The sequence below is a fragment of the Telmatherina bonti genome (genome assembly GCF_933228915.1).
Source record: "Telmatherina bonti genome assembly, chromosome: 4".
Lineage (NCBI taxonomy): Eukaryota > Metazoa > Chordata > Actinopteri > Atheriniformes > Telmatherinidae > Telmatherina > Telmatherina bonti.
In genome coordinates this window covers 16692592-16717091 of record NC_136622.1, presented here as the reverse complement: position 1 = coordinate 16717091, position 24500 = coordinate 16692592, and the positions used below count along the sequence as shown (strand labels likewise).

Here is a 24500-nt window from a genome sequence, read left to right as displayed (position 1 = left end):
GACCTGCGTAAGTATTATACTCCATGAATAAATGTATGATATGCTGTATGCATTGACAAATTGTAATTCTGTATGTGTTTATAGAAAGAGCTGAGATAAGAAAGTGGTTTACCATTTCTACATGTCATTTTTTTTCCATAGAACTCTATGAGTCATACAGAAAAGGAGATGAGAGGGGTAAATGAAAACGGATCAGCGTTGCTCCATAAAACATTCACCTTTTATTTTATCATGGGTTTCATGTTCTCTATTTTAACGTCTTTGCATATCAATGTTTTCTTCCTGCTGTTCACAAAGCTATTTGCTCTGTTGTGATTGACTATCTTGAAAACACCAGAGGAAGCCCCAACGTATAAGGCACTGGCCTGCTGAGCCAGGATTTGTGTGTTAGAGTTTCATCTTGGGTAACCAAGAGGAAGCTGTTCTTACAAACTATCTTTCAATCCTTTCAGTTGTTTTGTAAACAGGTTATTTGCAGGTTCACACTGCAACAATTGAGCATAATTTGCTTTGAATGTGTTTACCGTATGAATAAATTTTTGTGTTTCTTTAAGAGCTGTCATATTGCTATGACAGAAAAGATTTTTGACCATTTTCTAGGAATATAGGAAGATAGTTCCATCCATTTGTTGCAGTTGGTTTTTAATCTTTTAAAGGAGTAACTTTTTTACAAATCAAAACTTTCCCTGTAATTGTAATGCTGTAATTTGCAACGCTGACTTTTTATTAAAATATACATATATAGTGTGGTGTATGGCCAAGGCTCAATTACTCTGCCTGCATAAATGTTGCCCCTGTCCATCTGAAGTGGTATGAAACCTACAAACTCCTAATTAACTTGCACAGTCTCCTACCAATTAGGTCAACGCTTCGTTTTTACACCATCTCTACAAAAATATGATGCAGACAGCTGGCGTAAGCATCAGCAGAAGTGTGTTGACTCCATAACAAAGGAGTCACTGAGCATGAGCACTGATGTTTAATGACATCACCGCTTTTGTCTTCTGGTTCCAACGTTTTCAGTACTTCATGTCAGATCACCATGAATATACCTCATGTGTCCTGTTGCACTTATCAGGATGGAATCTTTCTCTGGTCAGCTATTTGCAAGCCCCAGTGGCCTAATGGATAGGGCACTGGCCTCCTAAGCCAGGGATTATGGGTTCAAGTCCCATCTGGGGTGGAATACAGGGGAGTGTTGGGCTAAGTCCACCAGAATGTATGAACAAACACTCCTCTGGTTTTCATGTAAGTCTATTAACCCATTATGCAACTAGCCAACATTGTTTTATCAGCCTTTGCTGATCAGATATGTTCACATTTTAATCTGTATTGACTGAAAAAGATAACATTGACTAAATTAGATTGAAGTAACTGAAATACCAAGCATAACACAGAGAAATCCTCCACCCTCCTTTTCTACATATTCATTAGTTTTCTTTCAGCAAGTCAGCAGTTAAGAAAAAGCACGAAAAAGATAAAATACACATCCTGTCTGCATCTTTCAAGCTGCACTACTGCTTTAGTTAGTATGTTGCACAAGTTCTACCTAAAGGAAATAAGATTCTTCATTTATCAAAAGGTATCTCGCGCTCATCAGAAGCAACACCGACGTCTCTGCTGCCATGCTGATAAGAATCAAAGTGTTCTCAACGACAGTCTGCAGTTTCGTGGGAAAATCTGACAGCTTTATAGGTTTTACGTGGAGCGAAAATGGAGCAACGCAGCAGAGCTGTAACCAAATCTACAAGCTCTTCTCATTACCAACTTGTAGCAATCTGACACATTTTTACAGCCTACAAGTGTAACAGCATAAAAGACATTAAAAAAAAAAAAACTGGTACCTATATCAGGTGTTAAAATACTTTTTTAAAATACTTATTTTATTTCAGAAAGCTTCTCTAACATGAATAACAATGTGTGTTGTGTCAGTGAGGTCACCAGTTGTGAACAACTGGAAGATGCAAAAGCCACTTTGAAAACTTGGTTAAAAAAGAGCTCCTGACGCCTGACAAGCCTGATGATACTCTGGTTCGTTAACGTATGACCTAAATACTCAAAGCTTGATAGATCTTTTCATAAACATACAAACAGGAACACTGAGCTAATTGAAGGACACTGGTGGGATTCCTCAGTAATGAATTAACTTGTCGCTACTGAATTTGAGTTGAGGCCAGTTGCTGTGGTAACTGAGGCTGAAGCATGAAGACCAACCCAAGGTGACTGATGGTCACCGTGGTAACAGCAGAACTATGTAGCCACACAGTAACACTGAGGTTGTTGTTAAGCCCTTTTAACTTTCCCTCCATCTGTGAACTCTTTTTCATCACCTAAAAACAGAAAACGCTTGTAAACACAAAAACTGGCTTCATATCTAAGCTCAGATCATTTCTAATGAAATACTCGGTGGCAGAGCTCCAGCTGTTGCTAAAACCAACAGCCGAGGTGTAATTGTGCATGTAATGTGCTTGCCAATTGTGTGCGTACTCACGCAGCTGGTCGAAATGTGTCTGTAGGCCGTCTGGACCTGGAACTGAGCACACCATACGGGCCTTCTGGAAGGTGCTCCACTTATTGACTAAACTCCGCTGGCCTCCAATGTCATTCTAAAAGAAGGAAATATACAATAACGTGCAATTTTACATATAATATATAAATATCATAGCTGTTAAAGGATTGATAATTCTAATCAGATTAATTACAGCTGAGAAATAAATTTATCTAACAACTAGATCTGAAATATGAGTGAGGAGGAAAGGAGGAGGCAGCGCAGACACACACAGGACTGGAGGAGCGACTACAACAGCAATGTTTGTACAAAACTGGGGAAAAAGGTTTAGTAAAAAACAGAGGAAAAGTGTGGGGTTGCACCCTCTCATTGGGAATATATTGTTGGAGGTATGGGCCATTAAATTACTTTAAAAATGTAAGCACAATTAATTGCATAAATTAGTTATCAATGTTTACAAGTTATTTTTTGACAGCTTTAATAATTAAAATAGTTTTAACTACAAAATCATTCTGTTAAAAGCATTAAATTACACTAAAACCAACAATCACTGCGGTAAGTATTTAAAAAACTCATAGGCTAGCAAAACAATTGAATCAAATAAACCAGCATGGCCATACTTGCGTAAATGTACAGTATTTTATATAAATACTGTCACTGTGGAGCAGAGTAAACACTGATGGCACTGATAAGCAACAAACACAAATAACTCAAATAAATCAGCATATCATTCAGTAGACGTACAGCTGCAGTCCTAAACATATATCTTAATGTTTGCAGGGACACACACACCGGCACGTACTCTGCTGCACAGGTAAACACATCTACGTAAACTACATGCCGACAGGTTCTGATCTTAGTCCACAAACCTATTTACCAGCTTTGTTTAACAAACACACCCCATACCTTGCACACACGTGCCACTCGGGAGTAGAGCACCTTCCCACCAGCCCCTTCTGCTTCCTGAGCACGCTCAGTGAAGAACACGTAGACTTTATCATCTTCTGGGTTATCAGTTTCAGACAGCGGCGCTACCCGCACAAACTGGGCATCTAAACACACAAACACACAGATATATGAAAATACAGATCCATTAGAGCAGATCAACTGTAGTAGCAGTACAGCTGCACTGATATGCAAGTAACATGTATGTGAGGAGTGTATGAAGAGGAGGGATACAGCAAAGGCACAGGAGAGGAAGAAGTGAGTTTATAAAGACCAGTGACAGTCAACATGTTTCTCGTTGTTATCAGCTGCAGACGTCGACACACTGGCCTGATAAAACACCAGCCGGGCGTACAGGATGATTTTAGAGATGCTGATTTTCAGCATAAGATACAAAAGTTCACCTTTCAGTTTACCTCAGAATGTTTAGTTTACAATATGAAGGGTAAAAAAGACGAAGAAGGTGTTAAATGAATGTCAAAATTACTATCAATGAAATCACATCATGTGCAAATGCAGCACAAACACATATGTTACAATAAAACCTCCAATATCTAATGTACTGTATTATGACTAATCATAGGAGATGTATTGCAACACATCTCCTGTACTGAACCAGCAGCACACAATGGCTAATGTCCTTTTACAGCTACTGGGACAACTGGCAACAGACTGGGAATGGTGGGTATATGTTGTGCCTGTACCTTAAAAGTGGGAAGTTTGAGGCCATATTAATGGTTTTGTCAATTTCACTGCGTTCAGTGCAAACAGAAAAAATGAAAACAAATCATTCTGTAATATATTTAACAGATTAATAATGATGTTAAATAAACAAAAGACATTTTGTGCTGTATTTTATTAGATATGGCGTTTAAAAAAACGTTTTGTGTGAACTATGTGAGAGGCAAATATGCAAAATGTGGACATTAGAGTTGAAAGAGTTTGATACTCTATAGATGGTATTTAAGGTTGCTAAATCGAAGACATATCTGCTTATCTGTCCACATCCATGTAGCATGTTGTGTACATACAATGTTACTGAGGATATGCACAAGTGCCCCTTCAGACAAATGCAGAATATTCTCAGGCTTACACCTTAGTCTAAATGAGGAAACAGGAGCAGAAAATAAAGATCTTGACGTCATGAAATTTCTAATAACACAACCCAAATAAGGGCCGTTCTCAAAGTAAAACTGGAACAGACTTAAAAACCAGGTGTTTCTAGTGCTTCATTTCAGTTTTTCTTTATACAACACTTTATTGTACTCACCCTGCAGCCAGGTGGAATCGTACTGCTCAGTGCGAATGACGTGCCGGCTGCCAAGGCTTCGGAAGAAAGCCGAGTCCCGGCTCATAAAGTCTGAGGTAATGCCAGCATACAGTTCTCCATCTACACATGGGACACAAATTGGCATGCGTTCACATTGTCCTTTCAAAACTATGTAAAGAAAATCGACTTTTCATAAGTCCCAGTGCCACTGCTGCAAAGAACATTCATAAGAAGGTTGTTGCTGCAGAAATCAGTAGTCTATGCTTCTGACCACAACAAACCCATGTTTTGTGTATTATGTTTATCTGATTAAATGAATGCATATAGAATGTTGGATGTTTTCTCTGCCTGTGTTGTTTTTCTCTTGGAAAGCTTGATTGCAGATCATTCACAGCTAAAACCTTCAGTCAAACTGGCCAACTATTCAAATGTATACAGTGTTTCATTCAGGAAGAAACAATAAGCTTACCAACAACAGCAGAAGCTGTTTTCTGGAACGGATCATAGGGGCATTTCCCCTTCCCACACTCTGTCTGGCTGTAGGAAAGAGTCTGATGCTCTGACTGACAAAGAAAACAAGCACAGAAGTCAGAGAAAAAAAAACACTGGACAAAGACAGGCAGATCTGGGTTGTTTAGCCAGAATAAAGTCTATTCATTTTCAGGCTTTTAAATGATCCTGTTCATCTATTGATAAATAAAATGAGATGAAAAACCATTCAGCTCAAACACCCTACCACACATGCATACGTTTCCACACTCAGTGAGCAGCTAATTAAGGCTAATCTGGCTAAGTTGTGGGGTTTCAAAATGTGTGAAGCCCAGTCTTAAAACAGTCAGCGCCACCAGTTCCTCTAAGAACCATGTCTGAACCTCTGTTCTGATCTGATCTCACATGGCCTTTCATGGGATTAACTGTTCTCTGACACACACACACACACACACATTTGAGCACACTGCTGCAAGACACACATGCAACTTGAAAAACACAAGAATGCACATATCTAGACTCAGCATATACTAACAATCTTTGATTTTACATCACAGGAAAAGGTCTGAATATCCTACAGCAGCATGCTCATCGGCTTCCATAGCTACTGACATTTACAACCAGCAACCTATTTCTGACACTATGATTACCCACATGGCAAAATAATGAGAAACCATGGACTAATCAGAGAGAAAGTAGGGGACGCTCTTGTTCATTAATGCACATGCATTATACATAACATAGGAATGTCAAATCTAATGTTTCTGCTGGCGCCTGCAATGCAGCCATAATGACAAATGGAAATGTCTACACATTGTGGATGGATGGCACAAGGTGAAACATAGGGGCAGACACCACATATGATATTTCTGTATATAGGGGCTGGGAGCCTGAACACACACACACACACACACACACACACACACACACACACACACACACACACAGACTGGTGGGTGGTAGGATCAGCATCCTCACACTGTAAGCATCTGCAACCAACTGCTGTCAGCATCTTTCTTTCTATGTGTATATTTATACATAAATCTTCCTATACTGTGTGAAAGTTTCAAACAGCCTAACGGCTGAAGCTTGATGTGATGTCGAGGAAAACAGCAGATATAATGACTAGAGTTTGGAGTTTCAGCAGGGAAATAAAACATTAATGAAAATAGTAGTTTCCAAGCAAACTGGAAGCAATCTTTCGACACATTTTTATTAACTGGTAAAGTCCTCAGTCGTACATGAAGTGCACAAATGCATGCTACCTAGTAAGTTTGAGTATGTATAACGATGTCTATTGCATAACAGTAAATATAAAGCATTGCTAAAAAAATTCATATATGTGGTTCAGTGATTTACTTTTTAGCCATTTTAACAGAGGGACATGTTTCTAGCCAGCAAACCAGCCACTGAAATATGATTTTGTATGTATATGTGCATCTCTGTGACCTTACCTGATGGAAGATGCTGGTTGCTATGAATGCACAGCGGGGGTTGAAGGCCCCGGTACCACACACATAGAGGTGAGTCTGATTAAATGGCTGCAGAACTCGCAGGAAGTTAGCGCACTCCAGCTGGCCAGAGGAAGACATGGGAACACAGAGAAATACAGAGAGAGAGAGAGATCACAGAGTGAAGATGCAGTGTTTTGTATTTCTGTCTGTCCTTTTGTACTAGCTTAACCTGAATCTTGATTTTCCTACCAGCATCTGTGCTTTTGTTTGTTTACAGTTCCCAAGTGAATCAGATTCATTCAGCTTTAGTTCCGCTTAGATTGTAATCAATCCTGCAACTGTTTTGCTTTATCCTTGCATACCATTTTACACAGGTCTTGTTAGGTAGATTCACATTACATCAAGCAGCGAAGAACGGATGATAGGACCTGACATGTAAGTCACCGATTCAAATCTGGACAACAATCTGTCTTTTTCTATGCGAGTTAAATAACTGATTACCTGCATTCATGGTAACATAAAGTTACTGTTACAGGTTGCTGTGTGTTAGTGGGAATATGTGTGCATGTGCATTTTTATCACCTCTGGATCCTTCCCAGCCATGAGACATTCTTGGACACGGTCTGGACTAGCTGGCCAATGCAGCTAGAGAGAGCGAGAGAGATAGACAACAAGTAGAGAGAGAGAGAGAGAGAGAGAGAGAGAGTGAAAGAGATTTTAAAAATGGTTTAGCAGCTCATGCTACAATTCAGATAAAACGCTTCAGGGACCTGCAGATGCTCTGTGAAGAAAGCAAGGCAGGGAGAGCCAATACAACATGAATGATCTGGATGTCAAATAAAAACAGAAAACACACACATACACACACATCTCTGGTGTCTAACCAGAAAAACAGCTTTGGGGAGGAGAGTATAAAAACCAATTGGCAGCAACATAGAGTCCTGATAATGGGCAAAGTTGTCAGAGCAGCAGTGATAATGGCTACCAGAATAATCTATAATTTGACTGCACCTGCAGAGTAAAAAGGGTGTCTACGCCGTTGGTAGTTGTTCCTCTAACTGTCAACCCCAATAAAAGCTTTTAATCTTAAATATCTCGAGACCAATTACTGCTTCCAGTTGCGCCAGGCTTTCTGCAGTGGCTTTACCTTTTAGTTAGAACTCCAGGCCTGGGATACAAGTATCCAGTGCAGAAGACCTTCACAAAACAAAATTCTCACTCTAAACTTGTTCTTTTACTTGCTTTTTTTTTCCCCTCAAATTCACAATGAACACGACATACCCTTGAGCAAATATTATTCACACCATTTTTGAAAGAAAACCACTGATATTTCTGTCATACATTGCAGTGCAGAAATGCAGCAAGCCATGGAGCAAAACAAATACTGCGAACATGGGAGACAATCAGGCTGTGACTTAGGATCAGATATGAAGAAATTAACCCTTTGACTGATTAAAATCCAAAGGCTGAGTCTGAATAATGTTATTTGCTTCAGTTTGGATGTGAGCTCATCCTGGGTTCTGGTAAGACGACCATGACTCCCTGGAAGAAGAGATCATCTATCCTGATGAGACCTTATTGGTTAAATAATGTTATCGCCCATGAGAAACTATTTGAAATGTTGAAAACTAAAAGCAGCAGACTTATTTCCCAAATGCAAATGGAGACAAACATGATCAAAACTGCGTGAATCTTGCATTTGTTGGCCAAATCACATCAAACTGCATTATTTATATGCATAAAAAAAACTTAATCAATGTATAAAATGTCTGAAACGGGAATTATTTGCCTACTTTCATACGAAGCCAGAAAGGGAAGAAAATAAGTGAATTATAGATAAGATGCACAGAGAGAGAGGGAGATGGAGAGTTGAGGCTTAGTGTCCAATGGCAGCCACATGACTAATCTAAATGTTTCCCTGGGTCAGTCATTCCCTCCGAGACCACAGTTGTGAGGCAAAGATGAAATCAGTATGATAAGTAAATGTCTACACTTATCACTACATACCAGCGAAACTGCAGCGTTCTCAAAAAAAAAGAAAAATCAGTCGAGGTTGTGTGATAGTGAAGAAGTAATGATGATGAAGTGCGCATGTATGGATGCTGATCCAAACAGAAAATTATTCCTGTTGTTTCTATGGCAGCCACTTCTAAAATGTGACATTAACTCAAATAAGGTCATTAATGACACATGTTGGTGGGTTGGGGAAACTATTTGTGGATGTGCTGTAATTGCTCCCCGATGTAGTAATTCCCACAGAGCCTGCTGCAGAGCCAAGACGATCAGATTAGATTTGAGACCACGCTTCCCTTAATCTCCAAATGCCACACAGGAACATGGACCACCGTTACAAGAGAACCACCAGGTAAAGACTGTGGTTAATTTACTCTCCTGTGAAGAGCATGCTGGTTGTCATTTTACCAAGCATATAAGAGGAGTGTGGGCTAATAAATCAAATAAAAAAAGTGGTGAAAATGTGAAATTTCTGTATTTCACACCAGGAAAGGAAACAGAAAATGAAAGGAAAATTACCATGAGAGAAATATGAAAACAAAACAAATAAATAAAAAAAACGACCCCCACTAACCTGCGGTGACCCTCTGTATAGCGACTCGCACATAAAGAACGCCTCGAGGTTTTTAGGGCCTGATCAAAGAAAAATGTGACTGAAGGCGACAGCGTCACGTTCGGTCTTCTCTTCTGCACTGAGATGAAGTGGAGGGACTGCAAGCGTGTCAACCCGTCTGCCAAAGCCACTTTTATTAAGTCTGTTAGACATATATACTGTGTGTAAATGTTCTAGTTTAAAGTTTTACAGAAAAATTATCAACAGCTGTGGATGTGAGCAGAGAAAAATAAAGAAGAAAGTACAGTTTAAGGCATCGTGAGTGATTTTAACAAGACAACAGACAACTGCACACAAGCCAAAAGGATATAAATACACTGTAAACGCTGTATGTATAAATGAATAACTTGACACCCCGCATGGAGCTGAGTAATGAGTTGACTATGACTATCTTTCCTTTGCTGGCTGACTTCCTGGCTGAGTGGGTGGCTGTTCAGCATGACTGCTGCCTGTCTGTCTGTCTGTCTGTTTCAGTTGCTGTTGTCTGCTTGTCTACCTGTTTAGCCCTGTTATTGCCTCCACGGGTGTCTGACTGATGAGGTTATTGATTTGATTTGACAGGTCACAGTTATGAGAAGGCAGCACTGTCGCTGTCCTTGCTGTGACCCTGAACTCAATCAGCCATTAACGTGTCTGTCTGGCTGTCTGGATATTCTGTTAAAGCTGCAGGATGAAACCGGATCCAGTAACAGGCACACCTACATGTAACTGTTGATTTATTTTCTCAGCAATTTCCTCCTAGACTGATATCCTTATGAATCCTGGAGTTGCTCAACAAACCTTGGTTGTGATCGTGTGATGTTGGATGTGATTTTTCTTTTTTACTGATCGCTGCTTGTAGGATGGGAATGAAACCAGCTGCTTCAGGAAAGGGTTGACAGTGTGCTTCCTGCCTCAGGGATTTAAGCTTCATTTCATTTCTCTTTACATATGTAAATTTGTAAAGAGATTTCATTTCATTTCTCTATACATATGTATATATATATATATATATATACATATATATATATATATATATATATATGTGTGTATATATATATATATATATATATATATATATATATATGTATATATATGTGTATATATATATATATATATATATATATATATATATATATATATATATATATATATATATATATATATATATATATATGTGTGTGTGTGTGTGTGTGTGTGTGTGTGTGTGTGTGTGTGTGTGTGTGTGTATAAAATGTGGACAGCAGATGATCTGGTGCTGTCTTTGTTCATAACTTCCAGACTTCAGATGTTTCTATTTGAGGAATAACGTCTCCTTGCAGCCAACGTGGATATGATAGCAGTGGACATCGAAAGCTGAGGAAGTAGGAATGTAAGGAATACGCATAAAGTAATTTTGTGGCCTGACTGGAACTCATTATGTTGGTAAGAGTTTGTTGGTTTGGGCCAGTTGCAAAAATCAGATAATAATTTTTCCAGTGTTAGAAAAAAAAAGAAAACTCATCTACTGCTGAAAAGCAGACATTTAGAGGTTTTATATTATATTCCGATTTGATGGAGTAGCTGGTTGTAAAGACTGCGAAATATGACACAGTAGCTCTGTCCAACTGCCAGAGAAATCTGAGGTGAACTTTTGTCATTTGATAGAAAATAGCTAACTGGATCTTAATCAACATGCGGTGTGAGTGAATTAACCCTGCTGTGTGGTGTCATCAGTAGGTGGAATTATAGGCTGCGCTGTACGGTTGTCATAAAGAGAAATATAGTCACTGAACTGGTTGAGATTAATTGTTCATATCAATGAATTTTTATTACTTTTTTTCTGGAAGCAGGATCAGCTTATATATGAATACTATACTATATTTATATGAATACTTTAACAGATAATATTCCCAGCAGGTCCTGCGGTGGACTGGTAACCAGTCTCATTTTTACCTGTTACTTTTATTTGTTGTTGTTGTTTAACATTTTTAACTCAAGTGTTTTCCTCATGGAGATCCTTCATACTAGGGCTTTGTGAGGTTTCTCTCCAGGTTCGTTGCCATGGGGATTGCCTATGTCTGGGTGACAACAATCCTGCGCCACAACCTTATGGCTGTGGTGTGGACATCTGCCCCTTCTGATCTGGGTGGTTTCCAGTGATGGCAGCCTCTGTGATCTTTAGCGGGGAAGATATTGTTTCCTCTTAGCAGTGTCACAGTTTTTTATTTCCATAATAATTTCAGCAGAAGAGACAGAAAGATGGGCGTGAATGCATGTTGTAAATGTGAATGAATGTGACAGATTATGATCAGGTGTGTTTTTAATTTTTGTATGTTTTCATGTAAGCACTGCATGCTTCTTTTTTTTAATGAAAAGTCATTTATAAATAAAGTTTAATCTGATTTTATTCTGTTCCTAAAATCTATTAGTGCCACATTGAAACCGTGCTAATGAGGGTAGAAGGCAGAAAACTGGACTGAGGAGAAAAACATATATTTTCTAAGAAAAATAGACTTCCAGAAAGATAAGACAATGTCAGGGATATTAGTCCAATGGGTGTGACTTTCCTCTTAAATCATCAGTAATGACTTCCATCTGGACTCAAGGAAATCAGTGTTCTTAATTTGCTGTCATTTAAGTGTTTATTTTTGCATTCTATGCTCATCCCCCCCAGTATACATCTATGATCTGTCGAATGTTTGTATTTTACTTTGGCACAGACAGTATGTGAATGTTTGTGTGCATCATCCAGCTCTAACCTTCCGTGGGTTCTGTGTTATGTCATCCATGCTGGTGGAGAGAAGATTATCTTTCAAGGCCACATAGAGACGCTTCCTATCTTCGTCAGGCAGCAGGGAGTGCAGGTCTCCAGCCGCCAGGGGCAGCGTCAGCAGCCGGCCATTCTGGATGAGCTCTGATGTGTGGGGAAGATGGAAAGACAAACAGAAAAATAAGCGTTAGTAGAGATTGCCTAATAGCATAAAAAATGAGCAGGTATATATATACCTATATAATCCATATACTGAGATTTTCTTTTTTGTTAGTTTCAGATTTTCACAGTTCTATCTTATTTCCTATTTTACTTTGTAGGTTTACCCCTTTCTGTATTCTGTTTCGGTCACTTCCTGTCCATCGCAGTTGTTTTCATTTGCACATTTTTTTCACCTGCTGCTCGTTTTGTTAGTTTACCTCTGTGTATATAAACTCCTTGGTTTCAAATGTTCACTGACAAGTTGGTGTGGTTTTATTTTGTATTAGTTTGCTTCTTAGTGTCTGTTTTCCACCCGGTTACTTTTTTACTTTTTTTACATTTATTCCTACATATGTCTGCCTACATGTGTTTAACTTCTGATCGTGAAGTTCGGACAGTGACGTTGCTCTGTCTGTTTGAGGAGGAAATCAGACGTAAGGGACGTTCGAGTTGGGAGCTTCATTATTCTAACATCCCACATTAAATGGATCACAACTTTTGCACCAGGACCAGGAGCTAAATGCTAAGCTAATGTGACTATGACTATGCTTGTTTTGTAGGGGTTTTTTTTCCCCCCTATTTTTCTCCGTGATGCAGCTGCTGTGAAGCACTTTGCTCAGCTGAGGCTGTTTTAATGTGCATTCACTTTTTTAAAAATAAATTAAATTATTTTTCCACCTCAAAGGTTTATTACATGCAAAATTTCATATCCACAAGCACGGCTGTAGGAAGCAAAAGTAAAACAAATATGAATTTTTAATACAAATATCCGCCTGTAGCAATACTAAGCTAAAAGGCAAACTACCGTCTTCAGATGAAAGCCCAGACAAAGCCATTCCCACACCTGCAGTATCTTATGCAGCTGATAGTAGTTTGTCTTACTGCCTCATTTCTCTTATCCGGCTGGACACTTGCGTCGGACAAAGAAGCTGTAATGTATGCTTTGTAAATAAACAAACACACTGTTCCTGAGCGACATCTCCAGACAGGCTTCATGATAATTACAGATTCTGAAACACAGATAAAGGACACACACAGATTACATTTTTTAAAATGATTACTCTGTTGCACCACGTAAACTATGAGAACTATGGTGCGGGAGATTGTTCGATATCTGAAAAAGGACAGAAACCGCACGTCTGACTATCTCATGTACCATGCTCTTCAGTGGATTGGAGCTGGCATCAGCTTGAAAAGCATAAACATGTAGGCTTTAAAGCAGTGCCAGTCGTGGCTTTACACGCTGGCACCTCTAAATACCAATGTGAAGCACAAAGAGCCCATAAAATATGTTTGAAGATAAAAAAAGAAGAAAATTGGCTAAAGAGTGAGAAAAAACAGCAGCGAACACTTCCCTGCTTATCAACCTGGCCGTTCTTTCTACAACCAAAGGCGCAAGATGAGAACAGTTTCCATTCGGTGTTTAACTTGAACTTATGATGAACTGGTATATGTGAACTTAAACAGCGTCTAATTTACATCCATCGCTGCTCAGTGTAGATCAAGCACACATAATTGTTTAACTTCATGATTTATCACCTTTCACGACAACAGCGAACTCGGCTCGCGTTAATTTAAACAATCACACAGAGTTTTGGTCTGTTCAAGTGGTGGGTAGCCATGTGTTGCCTGTTCCTCTGCAGTGATGAATAACACCTTTCAAATACACAGCTTGTTTATTCAAGCTGTTAAATTCAAGCTGACACGGAGCTATGAGATTCAGTTAATATCCTTTAAAGCATCATAAGAGAGTGAATTTCTTGCATTGGCAGCGAGAGTAGCAGCTTAATGCCAGGCAACATGTACACAGGTGAAGGAGATGCTGAACTAACAGTTCCAGTGAAAATCAAAGGATAATTCAAACTTGTGATGAAGAAGTGACACATGCTGATGCATCTGCCTTGATCGGATTTTGATGCAATATGAAAAGCATAGCTTTCACTTTCTGCATTCCCCAGTTTAACTCAGAACCTCCAAAGCAATCATTGCTGTGCTGAAGAATGTAACAAAGGTAAGAGTGTGCAAGGATCAAACAAATCCTTACCCATTTTTGCTCAACACACTGATACATGAAACAAAAAGAATCGTCCATCAAAATTTAAATATGTATTTGGGAACGTTGCTGCAGCTGCATGTCCTTTAAGTTTTGCTCAAACAGCAAACACGCAGCTCCATGAACACAGCAGCAGAGAAAAGAAGAAACTCCTCAGCGATTCTGGATACTTCCGACATAAAGTGATACATATGTGTGTGTGTGTTTGCTAGATATCTCTGGAAGAAATCTGGAGGAAATATGAGGACACTGAAGTAAAAGAAAGCATAAACTAGGCAAAACTGTCACACTTGAGAAAAAGTGGAACACAGTCATGTGAAGGACCTAAAAACTGATGACGGGCTGCATTTCGTATGTAACGACAGATATATATATGTCAAGCTACAGACTAAGGTGTGAGAGAGTTCATTTTCAGCTGAAGCAAATTTGCAGCAGCTGAGTGTTTGGTTGTTTCAGTGACAACAGGGCTATTTTAAGTCTGAGGACACAAAACAACCGTGCTGATTTGCTGAAAAAGCAGGCCTCTTTTCACTTCCTTCTTCTCAGACACCAGTCTGACCAGACTGCAGAAAAAATCCCTACAATGTGAACTATTTAAATGTTTAGAGATAGGTGGTGACAACGAGCAGTCATGGTGTAAATGGATTTTTTCAGCATTGTCGCGATGCAGCACAGAGCAGATCCAGAACATTGTGGAAACACGACCGATTCAGCCCAATTCAGAAACACCTCTAAAAGATGTAGTGCCACCTCACACTGCTGGCAAGACTCTGATAAAAGGCAGGTCTTATGAGTGGAATTACTGTGTTGAATTAGCCTGAAACCATTTTAATCATCTCTCCATTTCTCACAGTTTTAAAGTCAATATACTTCCAGGTTTTCAGGTAGTTAAATTGCAAATAAATGTTTATGCTATAAAGTTCATGTCTTAACAGCATATTTTATTTTGGTTTTCACTCAGGATAAATTAAACAACAATAATGATCTGATTATCTACATGGTTACTACCTCTTTGCAGTGTTGCTCAGTTAATGTCCCTGAAATTGAAGCATTTACTTCACTACATTTATCGTAAATGTAGAATTTCTCCTGCTTTAAAGTTCCCAGTGAAGGCTCTGGACGTCTCCTTTGCAACGTCTGTTAGAGGTCACATGTACCGCATTCACACACATGTTTTGTCTGCTTTAAGTTCATTAATCCTGATATCTTCCTGTTCTTATTGCTGGCAAGAGACAACAAAGACTATGGAAGTCTGTGATGCTTGACTAAAATTACAGAAACTTGAACGTGACGTGTTCTGACCTTTTCCAGACACATCAAAATGGCAGGTTGACAGGTTTCCACAACTTGGTCCAATTAAGAAGTTCCCTGCTGTGAGCCCATGAGACTCCGCGTCATAGTTCCTGGTTGGCATACACTGTACAGTCATGTGAAAAACTCAAGTATATCCAGGGAAGTTGTTGACTTAATCATCCTATTAGAGAAAGTAACATCTGATCCACTCAGAAAAAGTGCCAACTGGTGACATTGACTTTTTTTATTTTCATCACTTGGATAGGAGGAAAAACAGATCAGAGACACAGGTAAATTACTTGACACTTACAAATCCTATGAGTACTACATCACCTGCTCTACCACCTGTATCATAGTCAGGGGAAATGAAATATTACCATGTTATGAAAAATGTTGACGTGTCCAAAATGGAATGTGTCAGAAAGTAAACTTACTCCAAGAGCAGATTGCAAAAAAGCAAAATAAGTTTTCACCAACCCTCAAACCTGAAAGGCCATGCAGGTGACAACACAATGATCTACTACCAGGAAGAGTTTGCACATATTTGACTTGCATGGCAAGCTTCCAAGGAAAAAAATATGAAATGTCCAAAGAGAATATTAACTTTTTCAGCAGTCTCAACAAACCAGAAGCAGCTTTTCAGGAAGGAAACCTCATACCAACTTCCAAGCACTTATTAAAAATCTCTTGAATTTCTTTGTGTGTGTTTGTGTGTGTGTTTCTTTAGGGGCTGAAGTTCTTTTCATCGATATGGCTGTGATTCTGCTACACATCAGAGAGTTGGAAGAAGATGTAAGACTGTTTGTCCATAAGCTGAAGTTGCATCAGGAGTGGAACTTTCAGCAGCGTAATGATCCTAAGAAAATCCACTCAGGAATGAGTCAAAGAGAAGAACTGAAGGGATATGGAGTGGCCTAGATTAAACAAGGATTTAAAACCCACTGAAAGGTTGCTTGAGGGGTGGGTGGGCTGAGGGGGTAAGAAAGAGGCATTATATTCACAAAAAACTTCAAACATTGAAGGAATTTGGTGTGGATCAGAGACTAAATGTTTCAGCAAGCCGATGTTGCTGACAAACAACTATTTAATATAAACTTTGAGGAGTAATGTTGCAGAAGGCAGCGGTGCATTTTTGTAAAATATGCAGCATTTTTTTTCCAAGTACAGCACATTTATTGAGGTTTGCCTTTAAGAAATAGTTCAAATATATTTCTTTAAGTCTACTGTGTGGCTCTTTCACTACCTAAGATTACAAAACTGCACTCCTCTGTTTGACAAAAAAAAAATCTGTAGAAAAAGAAAATCAACCATAAGTGTGCTTTGCTGCATGGTTTTAAACTTCTGTTTTATCAACATGCACAAAGACCCACACAATAAATATTAGAGGGTAAAAGTGGATGGCATTGAGGAGGAGGAACAGCTGGAGGAGAAGATGAGAAAAAAATGACACGCCAAAGTGAGAACGAGATGAAAAAAAAAGGGCTGATGGGTGACGGCAGTTACGAGATGAGAATGGGAAAAATGTCAAAACATGGTGTGATGATGGACAGATGAGAGAGGGGTGGGGTGAGGGGACTGATAAAGACCAGAGGACATTAATAAACATTGATTGATGATGATGAGGATGAGTGCGAAGAAATGGAGCAAGAAAAGACAAAGCGGATTGTACGAGATAGGTTGATGAGAATGGAGGAGGGTATGCCTGTTAAAACCATGTTTCAATGTCACTGCAAGGCAAATGATGGACATACGTGTGGATTGAGGAAGAAGTGGAGTCAAACGAAAGAGCAGCATGAAGGGGAATAGTAGCCGTGAGCGAGATGGAAAACCGGTAGTGCAATAAGAGACGGTAAAATAACAGGATATGTGAATAGAGGAGGAGATGGGTCAGAGAAGCAGATGAATAAAGAGGAAAAATGTGAGGTGAGAAGAGGAAAATGCTTTGATGGCAAATGTGAAAAATGATGATTGGACGGATGATGAGTGAAGGAAAGCCAGCTGACAGGCTGACTGGGAGAGGGCTGAAAATAATTACAATAGAGGGGGAAAGATAGAAAATGCAAAAAAAAAAAGATTAAAAAAAAAATAGAACTTTCCAAATAAGCAAGAGAGGGAGGAGGTGAGGGTGGAAAGAAAGATGGATGCTGAGGACAGAAATTAGAGGAACTACAACATGCTGACAGTCAAGCAAAAACACAAGAGATGGATGAGCAGAAGGGAAATGAGTTTATAGGAAAGTAGAGGAAGACATGACTCAATAGAAATGTAGAAATAATCTGACAGAGAAACAGTCACAGTGGGAGAGAAATGGTCTTGCACACCAAAGGTAGACGGCAGAAAACTTATGCTTAGCTCAGCGTGAAGTCTCACTGGGTACTGTGTTACTATTCAGCACAGCATCAGGGAGCTAAATTGTTTTGTTTCACACTGATCTAAGCTTAATTTATCCCAGAGAGTCCATCAGCAGCACAATGAATGCAACACAATTTGGCTTTTTTGTTTTGTTTTTCATAAAAAAAAAAAGGTACAAACTACAAACTATTCAAGCAGAACTTTCTATAAAACAGTTTATGAACAATGCTTCAGACTAAAATGTAAGTTTTAAATGCCCACTTTGTGTTTTGCGGGTTGTTTTTTTTTTTACCAGGGCAAAGTTATGTTTCAATGTTTGTATTCACTTTTCAGTAGTATGGAAACAATATGTCTTACCTGTCACATGTTTAGCTTTGCTGCCTCCCTGCCAGATCAATTTGTAATCAATGTCAACTAATGTGAATTCCTCCCTTGCTGTTATCTTCTCTACACAGGTTCAGTTATTAAAAGATAAACCAGCTTCAGAAATTGTTCCAATCCAATAAAAATACTGTTCAATACCTTGATTTTACCCAAGCTTTCAGCTAGTCAAATAACTGTAGCTAAAGATGCATTTTACGACATGCCCTCATGTGCACCTTACCTTTAATACAAATACAACCTCAGCAATGGTTAAACCGGCATACACAGCAAAACTCCATCTACAGAGATTCATCTAAATAAGAAAATATTAGTCTGCAATGCTTTTTTAAAATCTTGGTTATATCATATTAGAGGACATTGTTCAATGAGTGGCCTATGCCCATGATATGCCATCACACATTTACAATGTTTGGGTCTAAAGACTTTACAGAGCTTTAGTACACTCCCGTTACTGGTTAACCCCCAAAAATGTGTCTTTATTGGACTACAGTCTTCCTATCTGTACTGTATTAGATGTTTTGATGGAAATATAAATGAAAACAAGCATATAACAATCAACTATGTTCTTTTAAAAAAGAACAGAACGAACAAAAATAAAAAAAAAAGAAGAAGAAGAAGAAGAAGAAATAGTGTGTGTCACAGGATCTTATGGAAACTATAATATGACAAGATGTAATACTGTGCATTAGGTCTATGCTTAAAATAATTGAGATCAGCGTACTCAACTCAGTTTAACTAGATTACTGCTTCCTTCGTATATCCCCTCAATTAAGTTAATGTAATCACAAATATCTGTGTCTTTTAACGTCCTAACAGGGTTACAGTCAGAATTCTGCCGAGCATGTAACCGTAGACAATTACAGAAAAAGAACTCATATTGGCAACACCTGCAGCACTCCTACACCGTACAGCAGGGATGTGGGTCACCGGCAAAAGTACACAGAGAGCTTCTGTTTAGACATTGCTTTGTGTTTTCAGGTTTTGGATGAAGCACAGTTGCTGGAATATTGGTAAGCTAGCATCTACACAAGACTAGAAACTATGTGAGGGACAGTTACCAAGCAACTGCCAGCTGGGGAAGGCGATAAACTAAATGTCATCCTACCTGTAAATCTGCAGATTACTATAAAATCAATATGAACATGTTCTGGTTCACTTCTACCGCAAATAATTCAGTTTTTTCTAAAAAAAAAAAAAAAAAAAAAAAAAAAAAAGTCCATGATTGTGCTGAAGTTAGGCACCAACAGTGCTCCAAAGCCTTAAGTGCTATCATTTCAAGCACATACTTAACTTTTAATATTTACAGCTTCCTTCTGAAGGAAGGATGTTTCTGAGAGCCACCCTCTTCACAGGAAATGAAAACCCTAGTGGAATTCAAGCATTGCTCTGCCTACTCAAGCATCCAGTGCTGCATCCAAATTACAGTGTGTGCACCACAAGAGCTGCATGACCTTGTTTAATTCAATATGAGGGGAAGAACGCAGCTTAATTGAATGTGAAACCACCTCTGCAGTGACAGCACCAGCAACATTCAGCATCTGTTGCCATCATGGGTTCCTGTTGGGTCAGACAAGCTGAAATCCAACACCCATTCTAATTATAGAGTTCAGTAAAATCAGCATTATAACAAGCAAGATGACACACTCTACAAGCAGGCATGGCTTTGTCAACTCTTCCATAAAAGTAAAAGCATTGGGCAAAATCAGCTGCAATCAGTGAGTCACCATCACATGCTAAATACAGAAGAAAAAAGAGATTTATGTTCAATATAACTCTGTTATCACAGTTAGGTCCGGCTGTATTTCACACACAGAGTCACATGCAAAAGCAAGTATACTCAGAATATTTGGAAAACTTTGTCTCATTATGTCGCCTACTGTTTTGACCTTACAAAGATGAATAGCTCTAATTCAGCAGAAAAAAAATCTCTTTCTTCTCTACCACACACACACACACACACACTCACCCCTTACTCAGTCATGAAACACCAGCTGCACCCACTCCACCCTTACTCTTGGGACAGTTGCCCTGGTTACAGCAACCATGCCAACAAAATTTCGGGGGGGACATCGAGGGGTGTCTGTTGGCCTTACTTCCTAACCCTCCGCCTGCCCCCACCCATGTCTCACACAAACACAGATGCCAACACCTCTCGTCAACACTTCGGCTAACACACACAGGGCAGTTTGGAGTAATGGTGTGTTTCTAAGACATCAAAGCAATTTATTTAATAGGGAGGGGTTGGGGTGGGGGGGCAGAGATGAACACACGGATTAAAGTATAACACTCAACACACACATTTAGACATATTTCTATAAACAACAAAACATCACTATGAGGATCTCACTAGTATTCAATATCCAGACGTCCCATTGAATAATTGGTGACTACTCTAAATTCATATAAATTCATTTAATGCATATGGTTATCAATGATAAGCTAAAACATTAGTATATATTGCAGCTCCTACTTGGTGGGACATCTAGAGCAGCATGAGACCATACACCACCGCTACTTTCCCTTTGTAGTGAAGGAAGAACGGTGGACACATGGGTAATTCGTACCTCTACTGTAAACAGTTCTTCTGGAAGCGGTGCATGGGTGTTGTCTGATCATATTATAAGCAAGGCCCGATTATCCAATGGGCATTATGGGCTCAGGCCCAGGGACCTATGCTCACTTGGGGCCCACGTAGGGCAAACACCAGCAGTTTGGACATTAAACAAAATGTACATAAAAGACAGATAGCTACACCACAGTGACTAGTCTATTGCTATTGGTACCACTGGCTGAGAGATGTTCGAAATGTCATTTCATGGTGTTTCATTCACTATTTTCACCATGTTGCGGTGGGGAAGGGAGGCCCCCTGGGACACTCTGGGCTCTGCACTTTTAATGAGGCCCTAATTATAAGTTGTGATCAGGGTAAAACAATATTTGATGAGAGTAAATAAAGGAAATCATGGTAATAAGTAGTTGTAACAGTAAAAACAAGTCGCTCCTGTGCTGGTCAGTAAGAGCAGTGCACACATTTGTTCACATACACACACACACACACACAACCACACACACCCATGCTGGCTGAGAGCAGCCGCTTTTATCAACATCAAATTGACAGGATGGTCAATTAGGGTCTTGACCTCTGATCAGAGCCAATTGGCCTTTGACTTCTGTCACTGGGAATCAAAGACGGGAAAGGTTACAATGTAAAGAAACCGACATGCTAAGACATAATCTTACAGGTCCACACATGCACACTCACACACACACACCAAATGCCTGTGCATGAATGGCTCCTTTATATTGGTGTTTCTGTTTGGCCATATTTGCCTTAATAAGTATTCTGTTTACATAATGTTCATACATGTTTTGAGTGTATGTGTGTGTGTCTGTGTGTGAGTGTATGTGTGAACGATTGTGTGCCAGTGAATAGATATTTTTATGCTTGGTGAACATTAGATTAAAAGTTGCTGGTCATGGGAGCTCTGATGGACCTCGATGTGATTAGAGCAAATGTGTGGCGTGTGATGCAGCTAAGTACATTCCTGCTCTGCACAACATTCGCTCACACACCGTCCTACACACAAATGCATGCACTGAATAAAAACACCTGCATTCAAGCTAAAAGGCTCTATTGAAAAGTTCAGGTAAATGGAGCATCTGTTTTGCACTAATAAATCTAGATCTTAATATAATTGAGATTTATTTTTTGTTCTTAATAAATAAGTAAAAATATTGAGTTTTAAGACTCATGGCAGTCACTTCTTTGTAAACCCTGCAGTAAATCATCTCCATGCTGCTTTGTTAACAAGCTCTACAGAGATCTCAAGGCAAGTTCTTTTTGAGCATGAAATGTGCGAGAGTTTGTCTAAAAAGGATTATCAGATCTGCTTAATGCCTTTTCTTACATTGTCTGCACACAATAATTATATGTAAAGTAGATTTTATAATAAGTTCATTACACCAGGGCTACTCAATTCAATCCTACGAGGATGAGGTCCTGCAGACGTCCCTGCTCCAACATGCTGGACTCAAATTAAATAGATCCAATGACCTAAACAGGTCTGCACAATGACCCCTTAATTAGACTCAGGTGTATTAGAACAGGGAGACCATGGAAACCTGTAGGGCTGTGGCCCTCATAGGACTGAACTGAGTAGTGCTGCACTACGCTATAATTTAATCAATTTGAAAGTTAAGGCAGGAACATTGGTTAAAATGAATAAACCTACTAAAATATGAAGGTAGTTGATCTAAAACGCAAGCTGCAAGCTGTTTCTGATCAGCTAGCAGGTGCTTCCCTTAACTGCTTTAAAGGCCTCAAGCATGCAGAAGCTCCAGTCTGCAACTGCATCTGCGGTTCCCATCCCACACCAAGGCCAGTTCACTTTGCAATTTTAAAGAAAGTGGTCTGGAAAATATAAAGCTTTCCCTTTTTTCCCATGCTCCACCTCTCCATCAAGCTTTAAAAAGTCGACAATGATCTCATACCTCAGTTTCCTCTGTTGCATTGGCAAATGAATCAGAGTTCAGCCTGTTGTAAGTTTTGACTGACCATATTCTAGCAAAGTACTACTGGCTTTGGCACATCACTCAAGAACTAGTTAACAATTTTGGTATAAAAGGGTCTGCTCTCTTTTTAGTTGAAGCCCACAGTGGCCCAGCTGAAAAGTAAAGGTGGCATCATTTAGAGTGTCTCAATCAGAGCGGTTTTATTTCATCTTTATAGTTATTAACAGATTTGTCAATATTTGTCATTTTGAAATAGTTTTTCATGCCAATATGAAACGATATGAAACGATAAAACATCATCTCGTTATTTTATTAAATAACAGTTTGAAAAGATTTAGATGTGACTTTTTGAGTTAAAGTTTTAATTTCACCTTCTAATCTTTTTTTTCTGATATTCAAGATGCCCTCTTGCAGTCAGGACCAGCTCTGAGCTCAGCTGTGACTGTCAAGGTGTGTCAACACGTCACAAAGAAAGGGCAAACAGGGGAAAGCGGTGTGACAGGAAATAATCCACTTGGCACTCAGCATGGCTAACGTCACCTCAGCTTTTCCATGCTGGCATTACAAGAGCAGATCGAGGCCAAGATGACTTTCTGGTCTGTACGCTGATGGGCAGGTTAAGATGTGCTCTGATTTCATCAGTAAACAGGCAGTGCCGGATTATTTCACTCTCTTCGAACAGTGACAAGTTTTAATAAGGAAAGTTTCCAATCTGACTGCAAAACTTGCGACATATTTAATTTAAAACGGAAGACGACCACAGCGAGCTTCAGAGTGGTTTGTGCGGTGAAATATAAATGACAAATAAGAAAAAATGAGAAAAACTATGATGCAAGAATAAAGAAATATTTCAAGTGTAATCTCCTTCGTGACAGTCCGACTTTGTAGTTTTCCTTACTGTGAGCCCAACATGGAGATGTAAGACTTCATGCTGTGTTCACCCACAAGCACATGCACACAGGCTACACTTATCATTAATCTATCCAATTATTTCCCCACAGCCTAAAGCATTGTCCATCAGAGAGCATTAGGAAACAACATGTGTGCATTTGTATGCGTGTGTGTGTGTGTGTGTGTGTGTGTGTGTGTAGTCTTGTTTCTGTATCTTCATGTGCATCTGTCTTTGTCCGTCTGTTTGTCTGCTCGCTGAGCCCCAGGGAGCTTCAGCTGTCTGGTGCAATGTTCCCAAAGGGAGGACTTTGTTGGCTGCACCACCAGAGGGGGGTAGTGCTGAAGGGGAGGGGGAGGCGGTGAGGAAACCGGGGCACATTTCCTGTGGAAATGGGGTTATCACTTCACCAATTACTGCTGCAATTACAGTGGGAGGCCTGCAGAAGCATGGGAACAAAGCCTATAGGCACACAGATGGGCACTCATGTGCAGACATGTGCAAACACACATGCAAAAAAAAAAAAAAAAAATCATTTTTAATAGTCATGTCCACACACTTAAGTGTTCGCAATAAAATCGCAGTGTCTGTGTTTTGTCTATGCCAAGATCACACTTGTTAAGTGGCAGACTGTTTTGGAAAAGGTGTCGTTGGTGTTTCAACATCCTTCCATGACAAAGTGGCAGAATCCACAGTGAACAATTACGATGTTTGGGAAAAGCTGACATGGTTATCTTTCCACTGGGACACTAACTTTTCCCAGATGCAGGATAAACTGCTGCTTGACAGGGT

At 39.4% G+C, this 24500-nt stretch overlaps 1 protein-coding gene across 1 annotated transcript in view; it reads right to left on the bottom strand.

The window, feature by feature from the left end:
* Nucleotides 1-24500, bottom strand: part of sema3h (sema domain, immunoglobulin domain (Ig), short basic domain, secreted, (semaphorin) 3H) — a gene marked incomplete at both ends in the record, with an annotated part of 53731 nt that overhangs the window by 14529 nt on the left and 14702 nt on the right. Inside the window, 7 exons of the mRNA XM_079238610.1 lie at nucleotides 2492-2606; nucleotides 3416-3561; nucleotides 4725-4844; nucleotides 5194-5287; nucleotides 6668-6787; nucleotides 7250-7312; nucleotides 12014-12168. Of these exons, the coding sequence (XP_079094736.1) occupies nucleotides 2492-2606; nucleotides 3416-3561; nucleotides 4725-4844; nucleotides 5194-5287; nucleotides 6668-6787; nucleotides 7250-7312; nucleotides 12014-12168 (813 nt within the window). The remainder of the gene's footprint in view (nucleotides 1-2491; nucleotides 2607-3415; nucleotides 3562-4724; nucleotides 4845-5193; nucleotides 5288-6667; nucleotides 6788-7249; nucleotides 7313-12013; nucleotides 12169-24500) is intronic.